The following is a 25,920-nucleotide window of genomic DNA, read 5'->3' on the forward strand; positions in this document are numbered from 1 at the left end:
GGGTTTTTTTCCTCTAAGAAAACTTATACACTAGATGTTAAGTCAGGTTAGTTCTGAGTTCAGCTTTTTGTTTCATGGTTTTACTGTGACAAAAAGATTTTGAAACCATCTTGTGACTCCTGAGTGGAATGAGCCCTTGCCAGTATGGAAAGACCCCATTTCCTGCATTATGTTGGTAGAATGTATTTAGCTGGAATTTACCTGCATCCTAGTTTTCCTTCTTTCTGCTGGTTAGTTCTGTGTGTTTAAAGCCTTCAATATTCTGGTTTTTGAGACTCTAATAGTAACCACATCTTTGCCCACAGATGAGCAATGTTGGGGTGAAGTTGCTCCAGGTGGGGCGGGGCAATTTTACAACTCTGGTTACTCCAGAGGTGTTTACTTCTCCCAGCTTCACATTCCTCACACTTCCCTTCCCAGCTTCCCCTGCTCCCATGGTGCCAGCCTGAGTGTTTGGTGGTTTACAAAGCCAGCAGGAATGTGGGCAGATTTCAGCTGGATGGGCCAGTTGGGTTTGTGCAGTTCCCAGGGGTTCCTGCAGGAATGCTGATGCTGTTGGAAATGCATGGCTACAGATGTCATTGCAGTGTGGGCTTGAACTGGGATCCATTGGTTGTGAAATTGGATCTGGTGCAGGGGGAAGGTGTCTGTGTGCATGGAATGGAAGAGGGAGAAGGAGGGACTGGAGGGTAGAAAGGTCTAAGAGGCTTTAACTGAGCAGGAGGAGTTGGTAGAGAAATTTAAGGAAGGAGAAGAAAGCTGAGCTCAGAGGTGGGGAAGGAGAGCATCTCTAACATTGCTGCCTTGTGAGTGCCTGGAGGAAGAAGCAGCCACTGCAGATGTGAAGGAGCTGAGCCTAGGATGAGAGTGCCCCTGCTGAGACAGAAGCTTAGAGATCCTGGAATGCCTGGCTGGAAAGCTGTGGAGCACATCTCAACGGGTCTTGTTCATGAGAGCACTCTGGCAGCTCTGAAAGGACACAAGGATCACTTGGTGCATTCTGTGGGGATCTCTGTCTTAGGTGTGAAACCAGGGAGAAGTCTTGGCTACCAAATCAATTTGCAGGATGGAGGCTTGGTGCAGTAGTTGGTTTTGGAAAAGTTTGGCACATTTGTACTGCTGGATTTGAAACAGTGTAAGTGTGAGAAAGTGGGGAGGCAGCAGACTGAGGAGTTTCTGAGGCATGGGAGAGAGTAAAGGACAGGCTTTATTCTTAAAGTCTGGTTTAACTACTGGCCCCTTCAAGGTAGAAGAGAACTGATTTAAAAGGAGAGGCAGACATCATCATTTGGAAGTGAAATTGTGCAGCAAGGAAGTTCTTACAGAGCTGACAGGAATCATAAAATGCCCAGGAAAGACAATGAGTGCATTTGTTCTTATTGCTTTTCCATGTGTACTTTCCTTAATGAAAAAAAATCTTTGAAATGCTTCAGAACCAAGAGCTGCACGTGCCCCTAAAGGGAGGTGTTGTAAATCAAGAGCATCCACAGAGCTGGTACTCTGAGGAACTCCAAGGCCTAAGAGTGAAATTTTGGTTGTGAGGACACAAATTAACTGAACAAGATCATTTCTGCTAAGGAGCAAAAGAGACCTCGAGCTCAAGTCCAGGAGGAGAAGCCCTGCCACATGTGTCACTGCCCCTTTTGATAGTGGCACAGACTTAGCTAAGCTCCATGGAAAACTGCAGCCTCCCTGTGGTTCCTCCTGCTTGGAGCCTCCTGCCTTTTCAGGACTAAACCCAGGATTATTTCTAGGCACAGAAACCCAAAGGGAAATCACCTCTGTAGCCACTCTGTTAATTAGCAGTGATTAATAAATAAGGCCAGAGAAGTTGGTCAGTGTGTGAGATGTAGAATGCATAAACAGGAAAATAACAGGTTGTCCAGCTTGTGCAAATTCCTCCCTGTTTTTTGACATTAGTTTGGCATTAATCTCACTATTCCCATAACTTCTCTATTCTGTCTTCTTTACATGGCAGTTGTAGCTTTTAAGGAGCCAGATTGCTTAACTTTCAGTTCTTTATAATCTCAGAGAGGGAAATTTAGGAGTGATTCAAACTTTTGCAATGAAAAGGCTGCTCTGTGAGTTGGAGTTACTCCTGCTTCTTAGAGTGGGGTCATGTGGGGGTGAGGGAAGTGTTAGAAATGTATGTGGAAGATCCTACAAGGTAAAATCACATTTGTTGCTACTAAATTGTCAACAATTTTTTTTTATGTCAAGTTTGAAGGAATTAATCTTAGTGAAACACTACTCACAAAATTGGGAAAACAGAGGTTTTATGAAGCTTTGATGCTGGGCAGGGTTTTTTTGGTGGCTTCTTTTTTTTTTGTTTTAGATACTATCTAAAGCTAAAGATCTGTCTTTTGTGGTAAGTTGACCTAAATTGTGTGATGGAGTTCTTGATTTATTCAGCACTGTGCTTTGGCTTTCAGAGAGTTAACTGTCCTGCTAATTTGTGGTGTTGAAAATAAAAGGTGATACTGAGTGATTCCCATCTTTTAGTCTGCTTCCCCATCTTGAGCTGTGTCCAGTGTTGTGTAGGATCTTTAGAGCCTTCTAGGAGTGAGAAAAGTGGTTTTTAGAGTTTCATGGCATCCTGCTCAGAGGCTGCTTTTTGGCTAGTTTTTATTTGTATGTATGCATAGGTATGGAAATGTGGATGTGTGTGCATATGTGATGTCCTCATTTCAAAGAAGTCATAAGTATTTGTTTAGTGTGATTATTCTGTGAAGTGGTTTTCTTCTGAGCTTTGCTTTCTGATCCATGCCCACAGACTTTCATTAGCTTTAGCTTCTGGGAACCTGGATGGATGGATCACACAGGACCTTGCAGGGCTGAGGTTGCAGAGGAGGTTGGGACAGGGATGCTGTTGGAGAGCCTTTCCCACAAAGTTTGCTTTTGAAGGGGATTTGTGAGTGTGTGATACTTGAAATGCCATGTGAAATGGAGATGAAAACTTAGATGTGCTATAAGTGCAAAGATCCCCTTAAAAGGAGTGCTGACCTTGATTTGTGTAGCAATTAGATAATTGTACAAATGTTTGGAAGTTCAGGACAAGGAGGAAGCAGGAATTGTGCTCTGCTAGTTGGGGAAGGCTGTGTGGCCAGGAAGCAGAATCCACTGCCCTGGGATATAATCAGGTGCTGCCTAAGTGGAGCTTGGACCTACTGATGTTGGCCTTACTTGAGTGTAGAAGCATTTTTGGAGGGAAGTGGGACATTTGATAATCCCTCAGTGAAGCATTTGGGGTTTGAAGTCAGTTCTGGTTTCCTCTGTAACAAATGTGGTAAGCCTTTATCATTTTGCCAATTAGTGATTCATGATGGTTAAATGTCATGCTAGATGTGTCTGGATTTGAAAGCAGTGATCATCAGCTCAGTCTGAAATAACCTTCTATGTACACAGCACGTTGTTCTTATCTTGATAGTTCTGTTGTGGTTTAGGTTTTATTTGTTTGCTTGTTTTTCTCAGTCTTTATCTGATCAGGAGAAGGAAGTGGAGGTCTCAGGGTCATCTCAAAATGCAGGCATTTAAAAATCTGGGGGGGAAAAACCCCAGCAAAACAAAAGACCAAACCCAAGGTGTCTGGTTAATGAGTAAAGTTGTTCAAAGTTCATGCTTGAAAGTGCCCATCAATCAGGAGTTCCCAGTAAAGCTTATAGGAATATTTGATAAAAATAGAATTACAAGAAAGAAAGGTCTGTTCTCAATCACAAACCTTTGGAGCAGTATTCAAGAACATTGTGCACTTTGAGTTTCCAAGTTACTTGCATCTAAACCTTGTTAACCAAATCTACAAGTTGTTACTTCAGTGAAGTATTTATTTTCTGTGCTATCAAAGGTAGTTTCTAATAACAGAACGAGTGCACTTGGGGTTTTTTCCTCCTAAAAAATGTGTTAATGTTTTTATGTGTTTATGTTTTTGTTTTCTTTAGTATCAGACATTGAAGGTGGTGATGCTTTGCAGCTCAGAAAGGAACATGCCCTCAAGATATTTGCTTACATCAATTCATGGACGCAAAGGTAATTTTGGATTGAGGTTGAGTGCTGAGGATGTTGAATCTCAACAGCAGCTTTCCTTTTTAAAAATACAGTAGAGTGTTTAGAATTAGCAAATTATTAATGTGTAGCTAAGTGATACCTGGAGAATAAAGACAGTTTTACTACTTAGGAAATAAAACCAAACTCGTTACCCAGTGCATTTTGGGAAAAGCATGTTTTGAATGCAGTTGGCACTCTGGATGCTGTAATAATTGTGTAGAAAAACAAACTGCTCTATTGTGGTGATAAACAGTGTGTCTTGCTGCTTTAATGTGAAATTTTGGAACCATCTTCTGAAGGGCAGGGTAGGGTAAGAGGAATTTAGAAAAGGTGACTGAATGGAACCATCATGGTAAATTTTTCTGCATGTTCTGATACTCTGAGTCCAGGTGATGAAGGATTGCAGCCTGTAGCTAAAGTGATAAAGAAAATGCTTTGCATGTTTTTGTCTTAAATTACATTATTCCTTTTAATCTAGTATTTAAATTCTTGTTTTTGAGTTTGTTTCTTTAAAGTAATGATATCATTACATTATGATATAATCATAAATTACTTCACAGCTACTTATTTTTTTCCAGCACAAGGAAATGTATGGATATTACTTTTTAGAAAGAATCTACAGTGAAGGTGTTTGGGATTTAGTGTTCAGTAGTAGTTTTAAAACCAAACTGAATCCACTGAATCATAAGTAATATTGGGAAAAGCATGGAGGATAAACTGGAAAATACTAGTTGGGTACTAGACTCCAAAAGAAAAAAAAAAGGAATATCACATTTTGGATACCTGTGAAAGTAGGAAACCTCCTCTTCCTCATTTTGCCCAAAAATTACAAGTCAAGTTCATTTTCTTCTGCCATGTGCTTTTAGACACAGAGAAGGAATTTTTAAATCAAAACAAACAGCAGGCATGGAAACCAGACTCCTGACATTTCTTGACAGGTCCTAGATGCCAAGTTTGTCAGAGAACAATTGCAACCCAGTTTTCCAGGTCATCATCTGTTCAGAATTTTGTTCTCTTCTACAGCTTGACAAATCCAACCTGAAGAAAAAAAATCAAGATTGGATAATATTTAACTCTTTATTTTCTTCTGGTTTCCTTGTTACCTTCCATATGTGGTGGGTTCATACTGGAAGAGCCTAGAGAACAATCCTTAGGCTGGCTAAAGGGGTCTAACAAAGGGGCCACAGGAAGGAGTTTTAGTTGATATTTCATGTCCTGTCTCTACTCTGCCAAATGGGCTTTTGAGAGTTCTGCTAGTTGTGGGTTTGAGGCCTTCCTTAAGAACTCCTTTTGCCTTTGTTGCCTGTAGTTTAAATCTTTGCTTTCCTTCAGGAGATCACTTGGTGACTGGTCCTGAAGAGCACCTTTTCCTTCCATCTGCATGTAGTGTTTCCATTTTAGTTTTCTTCTGCAAATTGTTATGTTCAAAGAAGTAGTATCCTCATTTTTTATTGATCTCCTCAATTTTTGGTGGAGCTCTTCTTCCACATTCCAACAGAGCAAGACTTAAGAGATTTTGCACATACCTGTCTTATAAAAGAATTCTCCAGTGTGTGAGAAGTCTTTACCAGACTGTTTTCATTGTTATTGAGGATGATTTTTTGCTCTTAAGTGGGGCAGTAATTTGTAGGCATAAGTGGTGGACCTTTAGAACATCATTTTCCCCCAGGATAAATGCTTGAGGATACCCTGGGTTCTGCCTGCAGTCCCTTGTTGTCATTTGTTAACATGGAAATACATTTCCAAGTAAATGACAAGAATGTTTTTCACATGGGTGAACCTCCATTTACACAGTGTTAAAGGGGTTTTTCTTCCCTGCACAAATGAAACAAAGAGGTTTATGTGCTTCAGTCACTGTATCTGTGCTGGAATTAGGGAATCCTGAATGTTACCTTTTGGTCTAACCCACTGAAAAAAAATAAATATCTGTGTTCAGAAAGCATGTGCTTAAAGAGCTGTAGCTCAAAGGCATGTTGGTGTTCCATCAAGAGAGGCAGCACCCTCTACCTGTCATAGCTCTGGGCTCTCTTGATTTTTTTTTTTTTCCCCTAAAAATGATAATTTATTAACCCCAGTCTCTAAATTAAATGCTGTGTTTGCAGAAAAAGAAATTTAGTTGCTGCTTAGTGAGGATTTCTTGTCCTGTCTTTTGTCTGCTGATTTCTTTTCCAAGTGGTACATGTGATTTTTGTAATATCTGAGAGCTCTGGTTGTGGGGTGGAGTCCATTGTTCTGTGTCTGACAGGAGATGGAGAAGGTCTCTGTGCAAAGACAGCTCCCAGTTTATGTAGCAGTTACTTTGTGTGGTGGAGTTTGTCAGAAAGGGCAGAGTCCATCTCCCAGAGTCTGCCACAAGCATGTAGCCTTAATTTTATTCTCCAGTAAGTAAGGACAGTGCAGTGGTAGCTTTCTTTGCTGTGTTCTCCTGGATTTAAATCCCTCTACAGGAACATCTTCCACCTTTTTGGTCAGAATGAGGGAGGTGCTTGTCTGTATGGAAGAAGCAGCTGTTCCCAGACAGTAGGTTTAGGTACCTCCCTCAGGGGTTTAGGCACCCAGAATCTGGCATCCACAGCTTGCCCACAACTAGAGTCACATTAAGAGCTTTTGAACTTGATGATTTAATTCATTTTTTAGTGATGTTGTCCAAGGGATGTTTTCCCCTCTTGTTCTTTGCAGTTTACAGTGGGTCAGTAGATAGGCAGGGGAATAATCTCTGAGCCTGCCAGGTGAGGAAAGCACTGAAGATACTTGAGCTGCCTTTTCCTAGATGGATAAAGGATATCAGTGTGCATGGGATCACCATCCACATGCAGATAAAGGAAGTGAACTTGAATACTCCATTAAAAGTAAAATTACTTTGCAGCCCTGTTGATTTGAAAATAACAATAATGAGTTCCTACACAGCTGACAAGAATGTCAGGATGATTTATTGCAGTAAAGAGCAGCAGAGAAAGCCTGATGAGGAAATGGAGTCAGAAACATACTGAAAAACGTGACTTCTTCAGTAGCACAGTGACCTTGCCCACAAGGCTTTTTTCCTGTATTTTACTTGCTGTACCAGCTGCTAAGTGATAACAGGGACTTCATAGTTTGGGTGAGCTTTTGGAAATAATGGGATGTTCTCAAGGCTTAAGGAGGGTTCTGTGACTCCCACTTGCTGCTGGGTAGGGTCTGTTTCATTTGGATTGCCTTCATTTTATGATTCTGTCAAATAACTTGTTTCAAATGTTTTAATGTGAAGAGTTCTCTTAGGTTAAGTACCCAGCTGATTTTAACAGTCGGAATTTTTATTCATTTATTTTTTTTTCTCTTTTCTTCCAGACAATGTTTGTGCTGTTTCAAGGAGTATAAACATCTGGAGATCTTTAACCAAGTAGTTTGTGCCCTGATTAACTTAGTGATTGCCCAAGTGCAAACTCTGCGGGACCAGCTCTGTAAACATTGCACTATTAACATAGATTCAGCATGGCCAGAGCAGAGTCATCATGCTGATGAGCCCCTGAATGTAGAAAGAGAGTCTCACCAAGAAGAAAATGGAGAACGACAAAAACCTCTAGAGAAAAAGTTTGATTCTGCAAGAACTTGTATCCTGAGCGAGGAGGAGCCCACCAAGAGCACGGAGCCTTTTAGCTTGTGGAGCACTGATGAGAAGGAGAAGCTGCTGCTGTGTGTGGCAAAAATCTTTCAGATTCAGTTTCCTCTGTACACAGCTTATAAGCATAATACTCACCCCACAATAGAGGTATATCTTCTCTTTGTGTCTGTCTTGGTGAAAGGTTAATTGTTGTCGTAATGAGCAGATTGGTGTTTGTTGCTTTCACTCAGGATGGGCACATTCAGCTCTCCTGTTGACTTCAGTAGAGCTTTTCAGAGAAGCTTTCTAAATATATCCATACTCTTCCACTTTCCTTGATTGTTATAGGTGATATATTGGTAAGAGCTGGCTGGAACTGTACACTGAGTTATTGTGCTGTTTAAATAACAGGTAGGCAAAAAGGGGACTAAAGCAAAGCCTTTCTTCCAGAAGGTAACCCATTAATAGTTTTCTAATTTTTCTTTCCAGTCTGTGGTTCTAGAAGCAAAACTTCATAAACTGAACTTTGTGCAAGACCAAACTTGTTAGAACAGCTGGTTAGTTGACTGGGATAGCTGAGATCACCACAGATTGCTTTGTTCCAGGGTGCTGGTTTTTCTCTCTGATATTTGTTATGGCTGCCATCCACATTTTCCCTGATTTTCCTGTTAAAAAAATGAATTCCAAAATCCTGCCATGTTTAATTCACAGTTTCTGAATGGTGGTACTAGCATTTCCTAGTGGAAACAACATGTTTTTGGAATGGTTGGCTTTTGATCCAACCTGTGGTAGTCTAATAACAAGTAAAGAGTTATTTTACAAAATTTATATGCAAATTAGATGTACATTTCACTACATAGGAAAAGCTTCTATCCAACAAACTTCTGAGAAAGCCAGAGTGGAGAATTAAAGTGCAGCTAACCCACTCCTTTTATTTTATATTTAGAGACTTCTGGGAGCTCACTGGAGCCCTGAGGGTTGAAATTTGCTTTATAAACTTAAGTCCAAAATGAGGAGATGCTGAGTCAGCTACAATGATGTGAGTTAGGGTGGTCACAACATCTGATCAGTTCTGATGGAATGGATGCTGCCATATCTGACAAGAAGTGGAGTTAAAACCCCCTACACAGCAGGTTTTTTAAGTGGGCTGGATCTTGGTTCTTGCACTTCTCCAAACCATATGGGCATAAGGTAACAGAGGTAGTTTCAAGTCTATCTGTATAGCTATAAAGTGAATTCATTTATCTTCTGCACTCCTGTGGGATATGGCTTCAGAGCAATGTGCAATGAACAATTCTGGAACAGCTTTTCTGTGGACTATCACACATCCTTCTTTTAAATTACTATTTCATGTATTTTTTTCCTTCTCTTTGAATTTCACTTCCAAACGATCAAAAGGAAATCTCAGGTGCCTGCTGGGATTTCTTTTCCCTTGGTGTGCAGCCTTGGAGTGATTCAGACCCAGGTCTGTGCTGGTGCCCATCACTGCAGACATACCCATGTATATATAATAGATGTACCATCTCTTATACATCACTTGAAGTATCAAATACATTCATTAGCTAGCCTAAAAACATAACTTAAGGAGAAGATGGAAGGAAAACCACTGGCCTGAGGTACAGGCAGGTAAGGGATTTTTTTTTTTTTCCTCTCTGCTAGACTTTGTGTGTTTCCAGGTGTGGATTATGGAGGTGTGCCAGCCTGCCATATTAGTATACCTTTTTTTAGGGGGGGGAGATTTTTAAATTTTGCTTTTAAAAGGTCCCAGCATCAATAATTTTTCTTAGGAACTGATATTTTCTGTATCTGGGAAGCACTAGGATTCTGTTACTCTGCTGTTTTAATGTCAGAACTTTCTGCTCCCATGAGTGACTCACTGAAGTTTAGAATTTAATTTTCGATTTCAGTCTAGAGCACATCTTAGCTGAACTGAGACAAGTTATTAGTCCCAGTAAGAAGAGCACTTCTTGCTTTAAATCAGGCTTGGTTTCAGTCCTCAGGAGATCCTAAAATAAAAAAAATCTCTTGCTTTGAGTGCATTAGCTATACTTGTAAGTTAAACAGATCCCTGAACAGCCTAAATCTGCAAAAATTTATTGGGAGGAGCTGTTGTAGCTCTCCCTCCAAACATTTCCTTTGCCCTGGAAAAAGAGAAATTTGCTGATCCAGAACAGACTCCAGTCTCCACTCTGAGTGACTTCAGGAATTCCTCGTTTTAGGTTCTTGAGGTGAACTTTGACAGTTTCATGGAGTTATCACATCCATTAAGGTTTTGCTGTGCCTAGGCTGCCATTTAGGAATTCCCAGTGTGAGGCTTTCCCACAGTAACAATTTGTGGTCAATATTTCCCTTGTCCTTTGCTGCAAGACATCTCCAAGGGCTTGTTCTTAATGGCAGCAGACAATTCTTGAAGTCTGATCCCTTCTCAGCTGCTGGCCAAAGCCATTGTACACTGGGCTGTCTGCTGGAGAGGGAAAACATCCATGTGGAAGCAGGAGGTTTTCCCTTGCTCAGGAGTTCATGAAGCTGGATGAAAATGAACAGCAAAGCAAGATTTCTTGGGAGTCAGAAGGGTGTCTGCCTGTAGGATCATGCAGATCTTTCCTTAAATGATATGGGCTAGGAATTGGTTTTGTCCCTTACAACACCTCTGAAGTGAGAGGGAAGACCACAACAGCCTGACTGGTATCCAGAGGAGCCATGTACACACCTCTCTTGAAATTCATCAATGTTTTTGATGCCCAGGGGGGTATTTGTGTCTATTTTTCATCCTGAACAAAATTAACTCAAAGTATATTTAAAAATATGTTTGGTTTTTTGAGGAATGTTCATACTTTGAAATTAATCTTTTTTTTTTTATGGGATATTTTTATCCCTTGCCTACAGGGTGGTTTATTACTGTATGCCCTGTCCTTTTCATACTTAGTGGAGTCAGTGAAATACCTGGAATGGGCACTTCAGAGGAGGGGGAAAAAGAATTTATAAAAGGAAGCTCTCAAAATCCTGTTGAGAAGGAAGCAGCAGTGTGAAGTGCACTCCTGAACTTTACACTGTGTCAGAATGAACAAAGAATCTGAAGGGAGTTCCCCGACCATTTAACAGATCTTGACAGGATGAAATGAAAGAGGAAACAAAATCAGTTGTTGAGGTGCCTCTTTCTGCAGCCCCCAGCTCTCTGGGGTCTCGTGCTCTCTGCTTCTCCTTCTCAAGTAAATATTTTCTTGGAAGATGTGTGCTTTCTGCCAGGGATGTGTCCAGGTCAGACCTCAGCCAGTGCATTTTATTGTGGAATGTTTGGAATGCACCTTAAAGCTCATCTCAGTCCCCTGCCATGGGGACACCTTCCACTGTCCCAGCTTGCTCCAAGCCCCATCCAGCCTGGGCACTGCAAGGGGCACCCTGTGCCAGGCCCTGCCCACCCTCCCAGGGAAGGATTTCCTCCTGATCCCAAATCTAGCCCTGCCCTCTGGCAGTTTGAAGCCATTCCCCCTTTTCTTTTTGCTGTGGCTTTGGGACAGCACTGTCCCTGCCTGCCTTTCTCCAAAGTCCCTCTCCAGCTTTTCTCCAGGTAGAGGTCCTGGAAAGCTGCTCTGGCTTCTCCTGAACTCATGGTGGGTTTTAATGCCCTGTTAGATTCTCAGGAGGAATTCTCTAATTTCCTCATCCATTTGGAGGAGAGTAAGGAACTTCAGCCTGTTCTGTTTGCCATCTGCAAGAACAGAAGTCACATTTCCAGACTCAGTCTCTCAGAGCAGCCTTTTCCAAGCTTTGCAGGACTCGTGCAGCAGCCCTCTGTGAGTTTGGGATTTCTGCATTCTAAGAACTGCAGTTCACTTGATAACAAATCTCTTGTTTTTTCAAGAAAACTAATGAAATTTCTCACACCATTTCTGCAGTTTTCATGAGCAGAGCACTGAGCACCTTTTCTTGCTGCTTAAAAACATACCACCTACTGCCTTCAAAGCTGGGTTAAAAATAACTGGTAGAGTATCACGAGTTCAGGCATGACTTAGAGTTCAGCAGAAGAAAAAAAGAAAAGAAATGCTTAGCTATAATATGAGCATATTGAATAATTCAAAATGTTTGTATCACACTTAATCCATCCAAAATTGCTTGCCTCCAGCATCCTCTGGTGCAGTTCTAAGATTACTCCTACACAGCTATTTAAAATGTATTCAGGAAATTTCATTGAAAAACTTAACTTTGTGTTAAACTTGCATTTATTTGTGACTATCAGTGCTGGGTGTTTGCCATGGAGGGATGAGAAGAGCAATGTGTGGTTTTACCTGCAAGTATCCATGGCAATGTGGGTTTTACAGCCACTTTTTATACCTCCAGTGCCCTTTTGCCCCCAGCAAGTGCATGAGACCCACAATATGTTACAGCCCTAATAAAGAAACTTCCCACTCTGTACTGCCCAACAAGTGGGTGTTGTGGACATTAAAAAGAAAAGCTATTTTCCTAAACCATTTTAAGTTTAGTGCTTCTAGGAAATAGTTTTCTTATTGCAGCAAGTAGCTAACAGAGTGATAGGGTGATAGAATTCCTTCCCTTTCTTCACTTCACTCACTCCTGTAAAAGTCTGACATTTATTTTGTATGAGGTGTTTTGTTACATATAAAAATGTAGTAATTGAAATTAAATGGCAATGAATATTTTGACATTTTAACCCTTTCAGTCATTACATGTGGGATGTCCTACAATTCTTCTAAATTCAGCTGTTTGCATATATGTCTCATCTTTATTAGAAATTGCATTCCAAAGTCCCTGGATTGGTTCTGTTCTGTATTTCTCAGGCTGGTGTGACAGACTGTGCCCTTGGCCATATTCCTGTTTAAAAAATGGCTGATCTGAACAGGGGTGGGATTGAAGAATAATCTCTTCATCCAGCCTTTGAGAGACACTGCTGAAATGTTCTCTTAAGTATTTATCTGTGTATTTATATATATTAAAAGAGGTAAGGAGTATGGAAAAGTCTGCTTTGCAGTGGAAAAGTGGAGCAAAACTTGAGATTCTGTCTTCCTCTGAATGAGGAATTTGGGTTTTTTAATGTTGACTGTGATACCTGCTAATGACAGTTTGTTTTTTTGTTCTAGAAATGTGTTTTTATGGCTTGAGTTAATTTGAATTTTTTTCTTTAAACAGGATATTTCTGCTCAAGAAAGCAATATATTAGGGGCGTTCTGTGATATGAATGTAAGTTGTCCACTTTTAAATGGGTGCACATTTCCTAGAAACTTTAAAATAACCAAATTCTATGAATTTGTGTGACACTGATGCAGCTTTTGAATTTCCTCTGTGTCTGAATGATCTGGTGTTGATTCTGGTGCTGGTTTTTGCCTCTTTGCAGGATGTAGAAGTCCCACTGCACTTGCTTCGTTACGTGTGTCTGTTCTGTGGCAAGAATGGCCTTTCCCTCATGAAGGATTGTTTTGAGTTTGGAACCCCTGAGACGCTGCCCTTCCTCATAGCTCATGCATTTATCACAGTGGTGTCTAATGTAAGTATTCCCTTTCAACTCCTCCACTTCTACAGCACAACTGAAAGCAATCTGAAGGCTGCAAGAATTCCCTGGGACCAGGGAGGGATAAAAAAGCTGTAAATTCTCCATGTTGGGAATGAGGTTTGCTCATGCACAGAGTGTTTCATTATCCAAGCCCTCTGTGTCTCCTGGCAGCACCCAAGGAGTTTTCCAGGTTGTGCCCAGATAGGAAGATTGTAACAGCCCCCAAAGATACTTCAAAGAATGTTGTCAGAGGCCATTTCTATCCCTGAAATTGTGCCGTGGAAGTGGTTTTAGTTTCTTCAGGGTATTTTATTTCTTAGCTATTCCCTATGAGGCACAGAGGAAAAGCCTGTGGATTTTTTTTCTCTTCAATTTCCTGTGATTTTACACCATTATACAAATTTGCAGCATTGAGGTAATCATCTTTTTTCCCACTTAGTTTTAGAATCCATATCCTCCATCATGTCTGCATTTTGAAAGCACATGGATTTTTGATTGGCAGATTTATGAATTGATTTTAGTGGAGATTTCAGGAGATTGGTGCTAAAAATAAAACCCAGTCCCTGAAGAAGGACATATGAAGACTTAGTGAAATGTCAGGATAGAAGTTGTGACTTGTCTTGTGGGTGGACAAAAAGAAAAACCAGAAGTTTGTTACACCTTGTACAGAGTGAGTTTGACATGATTTTGACACTGATTGCAATTTGAGATGCTTCAAATCAGATCCTTCCTCCCACACACCTTCCCTCCTTCCTCATTGCTGTTACTGCCCAGCCAGGAGGATGTTCTGGGGGAGCCAGTGCTGAAATCAGCCTGCTGTTGGGGTCTGTACCCCACTGTGCTGGTCTTCAGTGAGCTAATTCCTGACTTGCAGCTGACACAACAAATGGGGGAGGCCATGACCTGCCCCATTCTTTTCCTCCTGCCCAGGAGGGCTGAGCAGCACCTCTGCATGTGGCTGGGAGATGTTCTCTGCTGGCCCTTTTGTGTGAGCTGATGAGTTCTTCATCTCCAGCTGCTGCCAGTGCAGTCCTCATCAAACCATCTGCTGAAAGTGTGTGTTCTTGTGTTACTCTGGTTCACAAGGAAGTTTTGGTCATAGAATTAAGCATTTTTGCATTTTCCTTTGTTGTGAGAAGGGGCAAAGCTGCTCGAATAATGAGTGGCAGCTCCCTATCACTGCAGCATGTTTTTAAACCAGCATTCTGCCTTTCTTCATTGTCCTTTTTAGAAGTCTTTATTTTTCTCCACATAAATAGTTTTTTTCTTTATTCTTAGTGATATGCCCTGTTCCAAAATACTTCCCAGCAAAGGTTTCTCCTTTCAGATATTTACTTAGCAACTTTGCATTTCTCTTTGGTTCTAGTAGGTAACCTGTTAAGCTGGCTCTTGCAGCAGTTTTAGATGAGTTCTATGGCTCAACCTGGCAGATAGAATGAAATTCAACCCAAACCATAACTAAAAGTACTGTTTCTTCAGTCTCTTCCAGCATTGCAGCTTTTCCCATTCAACAGGCATCTTCCTTTTGAACTCTGCCTGGCTTTGCTGACAAATCTGTGTGAGTTGAGGAAAACTGTTCAAAAAAATTCTATTTAGATTTATTTTTGTGTCAGTTCACTACAGAAAGAAAATGTTCTGTGTGGAAGGTGCTTTATTCATCCACTTGCTGCATTTTGGTATCACTCAGTGTACTTGCAAGCACTGCTGCTGCCTTTCAAATACAATATATTTATTACAGCCAAAGCAGCTAATTATTTTGGACAAAATACATTTTATCCTGCCAATATTAAAAAGATATTTCTCCACTTCTGTAATGATGCATGAACTTAGGATTTTGATGTAATGCTTCTCTTTCCCTGTTTGGTTTTATATCATTTCACTGTATAATTTACAGAACTTAGGATAAATAGAAATAATTGAAGAAATGTTGCTTATTGTCAACCAATGCACCAAACTCCACTAAAAGAGAATCATTCACAAAACTAAACAGGATAGTGGTGGTCTCAGCAAGAACTCTGCTAATCTGCCTTGGTTTTATCCCAACAGGTTTGATTTTATGAGATATAAATATTTATTCCAGTAATAGCTCAGCAGTGTCAATTGTTACCTTGTTCCCAGTGTGTAAAGCCAGCCCACAGTGTGTAGTAACCCTTAAATACAATTTCACAGCTGTAGGAACTCTTGAGAATGGCACTTAAGTGGCCATTCTTATAAAGATTCCTTGAAATATCCACACTGGAATTTTTTTAAGTCTGTAAGATGGAGTTCTTCAGCCACTATCTTCTGGAAATTAATTAACTCTGGTAAAGAGCAAATAATAGGAAAAAAAACCTCTCAAACTTGAGAGCAGAACAGATGCAGTGAATACTTTGTCTTAAAAGCAGGTGGAAGCAAAGAGTGATGTAATTTTATTTTTTGTCACTTTACAGGTGCTAGTTGATGTCATTTTATATATGTTCTTTTATGTTCTTATTTTAACAAATTAGTATGGAAATGTGAGTCCATGTTCAAAATCACAATTTCATTTGTAGCATGTGAAATGATGCTTTAATTGAATTCTGAGGCTGAAGGTTGTGTGCAATGCAAGTTCACAGATGCATGATTTCAGTTTAGGAGTTGGAACTAATACAGAGTGAAGCTTACTGTGAACAGTGAAAGCTATAAAAACCAAATGATAAAAACATTTCATACTTTTATTTCAGAAAGAAATGTATTTTCTTTGGTATTTCATACTGTATTTTAAAAAACATTTCATGCTCTTATTTCACAAAGAAATGTATTTTCTTTGGTATTTCATACTGTATTTTAAAAAACATTTCATGCTCTTATTTCACAAAGAAATTTATTTTCTTTGGTGTTTCCTACTGTATTTGAAGCCGAGTACATGATGTTAAAAATCAAATGGTGTAATCACAATAGTATCTTTGTCACCCCTGCAATTCCTTGTCAAAATGTTATTTAATTCCTGTTTCTAGAGCGAGCATCCTCTAGTGACACTTTGTATCTTTGGGGTGTTAGCATTTTTTTCCTTCTTGAGGCTGCCAGTTGGATCAGAAGCTTATTCCAAGTGTGGTCTCTTTTTGCAGTGGGAAGATTTGGCTGGTTGGTCTTGCAAAGTAGGTTATATTGTTACTGTGCAGTGCTTGTTGCCTTGTTAAAAGTAAGCCTGCAAATATTTTTGTCAGAAGTGCCTCAAAAAGTTCCTTGGCAAACGCTGGAAATGTTGAAAAGAAGCTGCTGAGAAGTTTGACTGCAGCCTAATATTTTTCTCTCCTGTCAAGAAGAAATATATCCATTTTCTGCATATGGAATTGAGTCCTTAGGCAGAATTTCTTGCATCAGCTGCAAAGCTGAAATTCTTTTTAAGAGCAGAGGTGGGGATGCAGAGGGCCCTGAGTGAGTGACTGGGTTGCTTTTCACGAGGGCTGTGCCAAGTGCTCATGATTGAATTTACATTGAATTTACGTGGGCAGGAGCAGCTGCTGCTGCTGCTTCATCTGTGCTCCAGCCCTTACCTGGCACGCAGTAACAGGTTGAACAGGCTCTGGATTCCTGTTTGAAATGCAGATGGCACTTCTGACTTTGCCTCTGGAAGTCCTTTGGTTGGTGCTTTTCCTCTCAGCGGTGCTAAGTAGCTGTTTCAGGTTGTTTGTTTGCTTTTTGTTTTTTTCTCTCTGCGTTTATTTTCTTCCTGCAATCAGCTTTGCAAAGGTGGTAAAGGCAGAATGGTAAATATGAGAAATGCAAATATGCTAGTACAAAACTGTGCTTAATCACTGCTTGTAAAACATCTTATTTTAAAGGATATGTAAGCCCTAAGAGGCAAAACAACACAAGTCAAAGAGTGTTACTTGGTTTAGGAGTGGTTTGCAAGGAACTGAAAGAATGGAATAATTTTCATGTAAACTCTTAAAGAAAAAGGAAAGAAAAACCCACAAGGCTGACTAGGACTTTTTCCTACTGAAGAAATTACAGAAAATACAAAATACACCTGGGCAATATGATACTATTTATACAAAGTCTGTATTTCCAGCTGACTAGCAGGAAAGATGCAAATCCTCTTTACAAGTCCAAAAAGCATTCCTCAGGTACCAGTTTGGAACATCAGAAAATGAAGAAGTTGAACAAAAACCACCAAGAAAGCCTTTTTTTTAAAGTGGGGTTGCATGTGCAAATGTACCAAGAGTATTTCAGTTCTCTTTGAATGTCATTAATGAAATCTTTATTTATGTTTTTGCATTATAGATCAGAATATGGCTACACATCCCTGCTGTCATGCAGCACATTATACCCTTTAGGACTTATGTTATCAGGTAAATTGTTATTTTAAGAATTTTTCTTGTGGGGCTTTTTGACAGCACCTATTTCTAATTGCAGCTGCTACTTTTAATTGCACAGGTTGTTGCTCTATCATTTCAACAAGGAGGGTGGAGGTCATGTTTAGAGCAGTTTGGGCAGCTCCTTGCATCTGATTTCAGTATCAGTCAGATCAGTCTTGTTTAGAACATTGTGAGTGTGACACCCAGCCCCATTCTGCCACGCTGGGCCAGGTCCAGCTGTACTCCAGTCTCCCTCACTGTGATATCTTCAGAAAACTGCAGCAAGTTTGCAGTGAGGAGCTGGAAGTACAGGAGCAATGTGCAGTCACTGAGATTTCAGACCCTGAGTTTGAACACAGCTTCACATTCTGATGTTCTGGGTTTCCAGCTGGCAGGAGCTGAAGTGTGATCAAAAGTCTGCTTGCACTTTTGTGGAGCTAAATATATCCAGTCCCAAAGATTTGCTTTATATCAAGCTGTCTATCATGAAAATAACACTTTCAAATTGAAGTGCTTGTAAGGGTATTTAATTATACAAGCAAATTGTTTTTATTGGCCTTCTCAGGACAATAGAAACATTGCAGTGAGCTGCTGATGAAATTATCTCTGTGTGTGTATCTGCCTGGAGGTGGAGGGGTGTGGTCACAGCTAATTCCCATTCCAGTGGCCCAACTTAAAATTTTCCTGGTGCAGGCCACTGCTTTTGCATAGACCCACAGCTCCTCCAAGGCTCTGGCTTTCCTCTAACTAATGTTAGAAATGTGCTTGTACTGCTCATAGCAAAAAATGGGCCTTTACACATTATTCTGTCTTAACTATCCCAGTGTAAAATAACACTCGACAGAAATAATTACATTGGCAACAAACAGGCTCCCAGAACAATGGGACTGGGAATTGTTTCATATTTTAAAATGGTCTGGTTTTATATTGACTGTAAAAATTTAAGTACTGACTTGGCTGTCAGTCTGTTTTCCTATACTGTGGTTTCTACTAAAATGATACCAGCAGACAGAAGAGTATTTTGATCTTTTATTAAAACACATCACTCTTGAATTCCAGTCCAGCCTTGTACACTCCTTTAATGCTGATGTGCTATCTGTGAAATCTTCCAGAGGTAATTATTAATCATGAGGCAGTCAAGAGAGGGCAGGCAGAGGATTTTCAAGTGCTTGTCTCTGTACATACTCCATTAATGCTTGTTGGGGTACCTGGGAATTTGGTCATGAGCCCTCCTTGTCTTCTTGCAATGTATGGAAATGGAAAAGAGTATTGAGGGATCAGCAATTAGAGTTAGGCTGATGATAGGGAACTACTTGAGGGAGACAAAATGACACATCCTGTAGTTGCTGCTGCTAATCCTTGCTTGTCATCCTGTAATGCTTAAAACATTTTCTATTTTATAACTGTAGGTCAGCTGGGGTCACTGGAAGGTATAGAAGATTTTTTTTTGGGGGGTTCTCATGTCTTCCTCTTTACTCATTAGAAGATTTGATTTGCAGTTTGATTTGTCAGCATCTTCTTGCCATAAATAATGCCCCTGATGTCTGTTTGTAGAATTCACAGCAGGTTGACATCAATCAGAAAGGTAGCACTGACACAGGATACATCCATGGAAAACCCAGCTTAGAGCAGGAAGGTGATGTTCTCCCAGTTTTTATTTTTCACAGCTGAATCCTGATGGGATCTGAGGTGGCTCAGAGCTTTTTTAGTGAAGATTTGCTTATGGAGTGGGACTGAAGCTTGGAGCCAGATAACAGAAATAAGCTCTGGTGCTGTACCTTTGTGTGGGACAGAAGTGAACCCAGATGCCTTCAGGGAAGGATGACTTTCCTGATGGATGCAGCTCACCCCACGTGGTTGTCAAACTTACTTAACAGATCTTGGCTTAGCAGATCTTGGGTCTCTGGGTCTCCATCTGCTTTTGCTTCAGGAAAAAGACAGAAAAAAGGGGACACAATCCTGGGCACAGCAGCACAGCACCTTCTAAAGAAATGCTGCAGAGCTTCTGCTGCCCTGCAAACTGAGGGGCTTTGGAGAGGGTTTCAGTCCAGAAGGAGCTCCTGGGGCTCTGATTTAGTTCCAGTTGCTGCTCCTGTAGATTCCTGGCAGGAAGTGCATTTTGCAGGGCTGACCAGCAAGAGTCATCACCTGACGTTCTATCAGCTGGGGTTACCCTCATGGAATGGTTATTTCTACAAGGAGTGGATGAAGGGAACAGCCAAGTGTGTATTTATACAGAGGAGGCCACTGCTGGAGTTTCCAGAGATCATGGACACAATCCTGTCATTATTGCTGCCACTAGAAAAAGATTAATAAATGTTATTTTCTGCCTGGCCAATGAAGCACAGGCATTCACATCTTGCCTCTGAAGGGCCTGTGTTTTGAAGCAGTTTAGGAAAGAAATAAAGGATTAAATTTAAAATTACATGAAATAAAATTTGCATCTTTCAGTAAGAAAACAGTGATTTTGACCTCCTCAGAAGGAAGCTCTTACTGATCCTAATACCTTAGAATTCTGCATTTAAAATTGCAAAACTCCCATTCAATGAGACTTCCAGAAGTGACTCAAGAAAATAACTCCTGACTTAGTGCAGTTATAAATGAGGGTGAGTGGATGAAGTCTGTTCATGGGCAAAGCCATTGGTTCCATGTCTTGTGCCTCAGGATCAGAGATGAGAGATGCTCTGTAGGGTTGTGGATCCTGGGTGTCTCAGGGGGGCAGGAGCTCTCAGCAATTCTGGAGAGCAGAGATTTTCACTGGGGAGGCTTTGACTGAAAGTGCCCTGGAGAGTTCTGTCCTGCAGAAAGTGCAGCAGTACCACTGCCCAGGAGCATGTTGTGTTCCACCCCTTTTCTGCTCCCATCACCTTCTCCCTGTCTCCTGCTTGAATATGGATCTGGAGACATTTTCTGTGAAGGATTCTGTCTCTGCCCCAGTTGGGCAGCAACAGAACTATCTGTGCTGGAGAGGGAATTCCAGGTGGCAGTGGCTCCTGGGTGGCTGTGGCACAGGGCACACACACAGCACTGGTGGATGCAGAGGAAGTGGAAGCTCCAAACAATTCCTGATCCATCATGCTTCCCATAGAAAATGCAGCTGAAAGAATTCAAATTATTTTCCTGTATTAAAAATACTCATCCTAAGATGGGGTTTATGGGAGTACCCAAGACCACTCTTTGCCACTACATGTCATAAAAACCTCTTGTAATGAGCTTTGAAGGTTTGAATCACAAAAAAATATTTGCCTCCTCCAAGAAGTCTGAAAATTTCAAGTAAAAGGAATAGATAAGTCAGAAGACAGTAACCAGACATTTCAGGAGAACTGACTGATTCTGCTGGATGCCCTTTTGCAGCTGTGGTCCAAAGCAGTCAGATTAAGGAAAAAAAGATGATTTCACAGCTGAGTAGCTGAAGTCCTGAAGCATAAGATGTGATTGTAAGCATTACATTAGCATGGAACTGCATGTTTAAAACTGAACTCTCTCTCTCCCCAAATACAGCAAAGTGAAATCATTTTAGTGGGTTAAAACTGATACTTAAAAAATGAATGAACTGTAGATACTATATGTTATTTGATTATTTTAAGTATTCCAGGCTGGCAGGACAGATCCTAGAGTATGTGAAGTATCCTTTCTGCAGTTGTATTAAAAAGTTATGTTTTATTCTGGAAGTCTCATTTAGGCAAAAACTCCAGATTAAATAGATTACACAGGTCCTGGCATATCATTCATCTCTTCCTTAAAGACTCAATGCTCATCAGACTCAAAAAGATAAAAATGTAGGAATTAAAAAAATCATGAAGGACAGAATGGAAGCTATTATTAAGCCATTACATGAGTCAGTCACACATTCACATTTCTATACTGTCTATACAGTTCTGATCTTTCCATCCTGAGCTAATAACAGAGCTACCTCAGTGCTAGGAAGGGTGACAGAGAAGGTGGCAATAAAAAATTTACATTGAGAGGAGGAGAGACAGAGTCTAGGAGAGGTTTTTTTTTTCTTTTTGACAGGGCAGTTCATATCATGTATGAATTATATGAGGATAACAAGTAGGAAATGGTAATTCACAGGTTTTTAAAAACAAGGGATGGAGAAGGTGCCACCCAATTGTCAGGTTGCAGGTGGAAGAAATGAAAGGAGTTTGTTTTTCACTCAAGCATAATTGTCAAACTGACTGGCACAGGTTAATGAGAGAGCCAAAAGTAGAAATAGAAAGAGATAAATGAATTCACAGTAGTAGATGGGTTCATCCATTTTTTTATACGTGGGATAAATCTTTAATCTGCTTTTAGAGAGGCTATTTTGGCTTAAATAGACATTTCCCTTGCTCCACTGTTCTTACATGAGGCAGTGCAGCAAATTTACAGCTGCTCAGTGCAGGGAAAGGTGTGAGTTAATTGCCAGTGCTAGGTAAAGATCTCTTTTTTCTTAATGTTATACCTCTAAAAACATAAAGTGCTACTGATGCAGACAAGCTTAAGCCATTCAGTTTTTCCACAGTAAAAAAGGAGGTGTGGCCTACTTGGCAAGTTTGTGTGGTTTTAATCTTTACAGTAAAGATAGGATCATGTTTGATTTATGACCAGTGTAGTGGTGCCAATAAATTTTCTAGTGTTGGCTGCTGTTACACTTCTAGAGAAGTTTGTCATCTTCTGCTTCTTTTTAGGTCAGAGAAGCCTGTTGTGTGAAAAACTGTGGTAACAAGTGCTCTGTTCTCTTGCTTTAGGGCCTTGGCAAAACAGAAGAGACTGTTAAAGTACTTCTGTGGCTTTGAGAATGCACCTACACCATAGTTCCACTTACTATAAAGTGCAGGTTTTTTAACAATACACTCTCAATATCATAATAAAGAAAATATGGCACAAGTCTGATTCAGGTTCCAAATATGGATGTAATGTGAATTGTATACATGAAAGTAGGTTTAGACTGATCATTAAAATAAGAAATGTTCTATTTTATAAACTATATTGATGTGGTTACTTCACCAGACTTTGTAGTGTGAGGAAGAGTTCAGGTCCAAGTCCTGTTCCAGAAATTGAGTGAAGCCACCCAAGCACTTTCCTTTGTGTGTGTAGGTGTGTCCGTGCCCCTGCTCAGTGCATGCAAACACTCCTCTGTCCTTTGTGAAGTGAGGGAGTTCATGGGGTGTGTTTGGACATGTCTGAGATCTTTAGAAATGCTTCACCAAACTGTTGAGTCTGATTTGATGGGAATTATGGGCACAGAAAAGCTCTGGGAGCCAGACCTGATGAGAGTTTACAATAAAAATGGGAAGATGAAAATGGATCTGATATTGCTGAGAGCTGTAGAATCATGAAGGGTGGAAAACACCCCTGAGATGGAGTCCAGCCTTTGACCCAGACCTGCCATGCTCACCACTAAACCATGTCCCCAGGTGCCACTGCTGCCCTTTTTTGAGCACTTCCAGGGATGGCAACTCTGAAATCCCAAACTCTGTACCTGCTAAGGGTGTGGCAGCTTAATTACGGCCTCTGTTCTTTCACTCACTGCCACTCCCATAAAAGCAATGCTCAATATTTCATTTGCTGTTGGCACAGCTGGACAGAGCTGCTGGATGTCCCTTTGTCAGAAGGGCAGGACATGCAGGATGGTGGCTGGAACTCAAGTGCTGTCATCTCTGTTTGCAGGTGACAAATCACCTGGTTTGCTAATCACCAATGATGGTTGGGTAACACAGGCCAGGACATTTTCTCCTCAGAGTGAAGCTCTCCCCTGTGTGCAGGTTAGAGGCAGGGCCCTGGCTCTGCTTTGCTGCTGCCCTTTTTCAGTGAATGTTCCCTTTCCATCCCTGCTTTGCTGCTGGTCAGAGCTCATTGCACAGAAGCAGCATTTTCTTGCCAGGATTTGGTTTCCAGTGCTCCTCACAAGGAGACAAATTTCACAACAAAGAGCAGGGAAGGCTCTGATTGCCTGGGCCTGGAATGGTCCTGCTTTTGTCCTCCTGTTCCTGATGTGTGATTCCTGTCTACATCTCCACTCTCTGGGATTATTTGCACTGAAGTCTCTTTTCTCTGTTTGACAGTGTTAAGTATCATTTAAGTGTGTTTATTTTAGGCTTCTACACAAGAGCTGTGGAAAAGAACCATCATCTAAATAAGAGTCACAGCCTGTAATTTGCTTTTGACAAAAAAGTACTGATGTTTATATGATGTAAATGCAAAGGAATGGTGCATAAATGTGGTTAAGTGTAGTTTAATATTTTGTGTGTTTTTGAAAAGATTCATGCATCTATTTGGCCAGTCTCCAAGGAGAGATCCAGGCTAACACTGTCAAACAAATGGATTTTTAACACATTGCTGTGTAGATAAATCTAGTTTGGATGTAGCTGAAACTTCAAAACCCTGAAAAAAGCAGAAAAAATTAATTGTGCTAACTTTGCATGCATGTACCTTTCACTGTGCCATCTTTAATGGCATCAAAATAAGCTCAGGAAGGCTTGGTTCTAAACATTTTCCTGTTACCCATTCAGTTAGGAGAAATTCTCAGTTGTGCTGGTGTTTTGTATTGCCATTTCACTACAGAGTTTCTGTGTGTTGGTCTTCTGAGGTTCCACCAGGTTCTGTCCATTAGCTTTTATAAGTATTTCTCATGCTTTCCATTTGCAGAGAGTATTTGTGTTGCAACTGATTGTGCAGGATTAGAATCCTGCAAGAGAAAGGGCTTAAGCAAAGTTCTTTAGCAATTGACTTAAAAAACATTCTACGTATTTCTGGTGTTTTTCATTAATTGATGCCAACTTTTAATAGAGGTATTTTAAGCCTGAGTGATCTTAGAGCTATTGGAAATCTATCTTTGCTATGATCAGGATGCTGTAGTTTGAGTGATGGCCTGTTTGTTTTTGTTGTGATTTCTGCAGGTATTTGTGCAAACTCTCAGACCAGGAGCTGCGGCAGAGCGCGGCCCGGAACATGGCAGATTTAATGTGGAGCACAGTGAAGGAGCCCTTGGACACAGCCTTGTGCTTTGATAAAGAAAGTCTTGATCTTGCATTCAAGTACTTCATGTCACCAACTCTGACCATGAGATTGGCTGGGCTGAGCCAAATAACAGTAAGAACTTTTTAAAAATACCAATTATGTTTGCAATTTATGATTTACAGGTTTGTTTGGGGGGCTTTTTTTTCATGTGTGAAAGCAGCAGGATCCTCTTACATGAGCCTTAGGAACTTGCAGCCATGATGGTGAGGGTGGGGTTGGCTGGGAGCTGCCTCCAAGTGCTGCCTGTGTTTGCACCATATGGAACTAGCTCACATTACGTGAGCAATTCACTAAACAGCACCCTTAGAACTGGGCTTTGTGACAGCTGGGTTGAAATGGAGCCCCCTGCCACAGCAATCTTTGGTGTTGAGAAAGGCTTTTAATCTGTTTGCAATTTTAGCTTTGCAGCATCTTGACCCTGCTGCAATTAGCTGCTGCTTTGTAGTGCCCAAACCTCGTTTCTGTTCATTAGTGCAGTCTGCTCCTCCTGAGAGAGCATTTCTGCACTCGTTAGCACAAGGTGCAGCTGAAGAGGTAAATACATGCAGCATCAAATGGAAAACAATTAAAACTAAAAAAATTCCCCATCTTTTCCCTTTCCCATGGAAATGCTCCATGTTTCACCTTGTCTTCATTTGTCATTGCTGCCTGTAACCATAGAGAAACACTCCCAAAGTGAAGTTTTTATCCATCTGAGCCTTTTCAGTTTTGTTTTCTGAACATATTTGGCCTTCTCTCTTCTGATGATGTGGTGTCACTGAGTACAAGTTTACTTAAACTTGATTTTGCTTCTCACTGTAGCTATAGATAGAAGTGCCTTCAATTTAATAAATGGCAATTTAAAGAGATCTGTAAGTACTTTTAATCAGATCATTGCTGGTTTTTTTTACCCAAAGTGAATATTTATTTACATACAGGTAACTTACTGGGTTGTAAAACCAGGCTGTGAACTACATCCACCACTATAATTGATCTTAAAATCTGTTTCCTCTTTTGCATAGTTCCAGTTACATTAGATTTCAATTCCTATAAATACTTTCCTTTGGTTTTATACAATTCTCCTTGTTCAGCTACCAGTGTGTGGTTTTTTGTGTATCCTTGCCAAAACAAAGTCTGAAAACAAGAATTTTTCAGCTGCTTTATTTTTTCAGGCATTTTCTAGCTCATTTAAGGGAGTGTGAAGTTATGTTAGGTAGTTATGTGTTTTCACCTGTTGTGATGGATGAATATTGCTGTAAAAATGAGAGTTTTTAAAGAACAGACCTGTATTACCAGAAGAAAAATTTTGCAGTATTTTTAGACTAAAGCAAATAGATATCAGCTTGTAAAAATGGAATATTGTGAGCTAATTTATGCTAATAAGTTACTGAGTCTGGGTTTTTTATGTGAATAGTCTTTAAAACTGCTCTGAAACACTGAGACAATTTAATCTTCTTCAAATCATAGAAATTTTTTTGTTGTTACCTTGTTTCTCT

At 40.4% G+C, this 25,920-nt stretch overlaps 1 protein-coding gene across 11 annotated transcripts in view; it reads left to right on the forward strand.

Moving 5' to 3' along the window:
• The window catches only part of USP34 (ubiquitin specific peptidase 34), a 113,843-nt gene that overhangs the window by 13,280 nt on the left and 74,643 nt on the right, over nucleotides 1-25,920 (forward strand). For all 11 annotated transcript variants that reach the window (XM_059840496.1, XM_059840502.1, XM_059840500.1 and 8 more), the window contains exons 2-7: nucleotides 3,936-4,023; nucleotides 7,366-7,786; nucleotides 12,764-12,814; nucleotides 12,969-13,118; nucleotides 17,370-17,437; nucleotides 24,325-24,517. In XM_059840496.1, the coding sequence (XP_059696479.1) occupies nucleotides 3,936-4,023; nucleotides 7,366-7,786; nucleotides 12,764-12,814; nucleotides 12,969-13,118; nucleotides 17,370-17,437; nucleotides 24,325-24,517 (971 nt within the window). The remainder of the gene's footprint in view (nucleotides 1-3,935; nucleotides 4,024-7,365; nucleotides 7,787-12,763; nucleotides 12,815-12,968; nucleotides 13,119-17,369; nucleotides 17,438-24,324; nucleotides 24,518-25,920) is intronic.

Source organism: Haemorhous mexicanus, chromosome 3, assembly GCF_027477595.1.
Source record: "Haemorhous mexicanus isolate bHaeMex1 chromosome 3, bHaeMex1.pri, whole genome shotgun sequence".
In the NCBI taxonomy this organism is placed as follows: Eukaryota; Metazoa; Chordata; class Aves; order Passeriformes; family Fringillidae; genus Haemorhous; species Haemorhous mexicanus.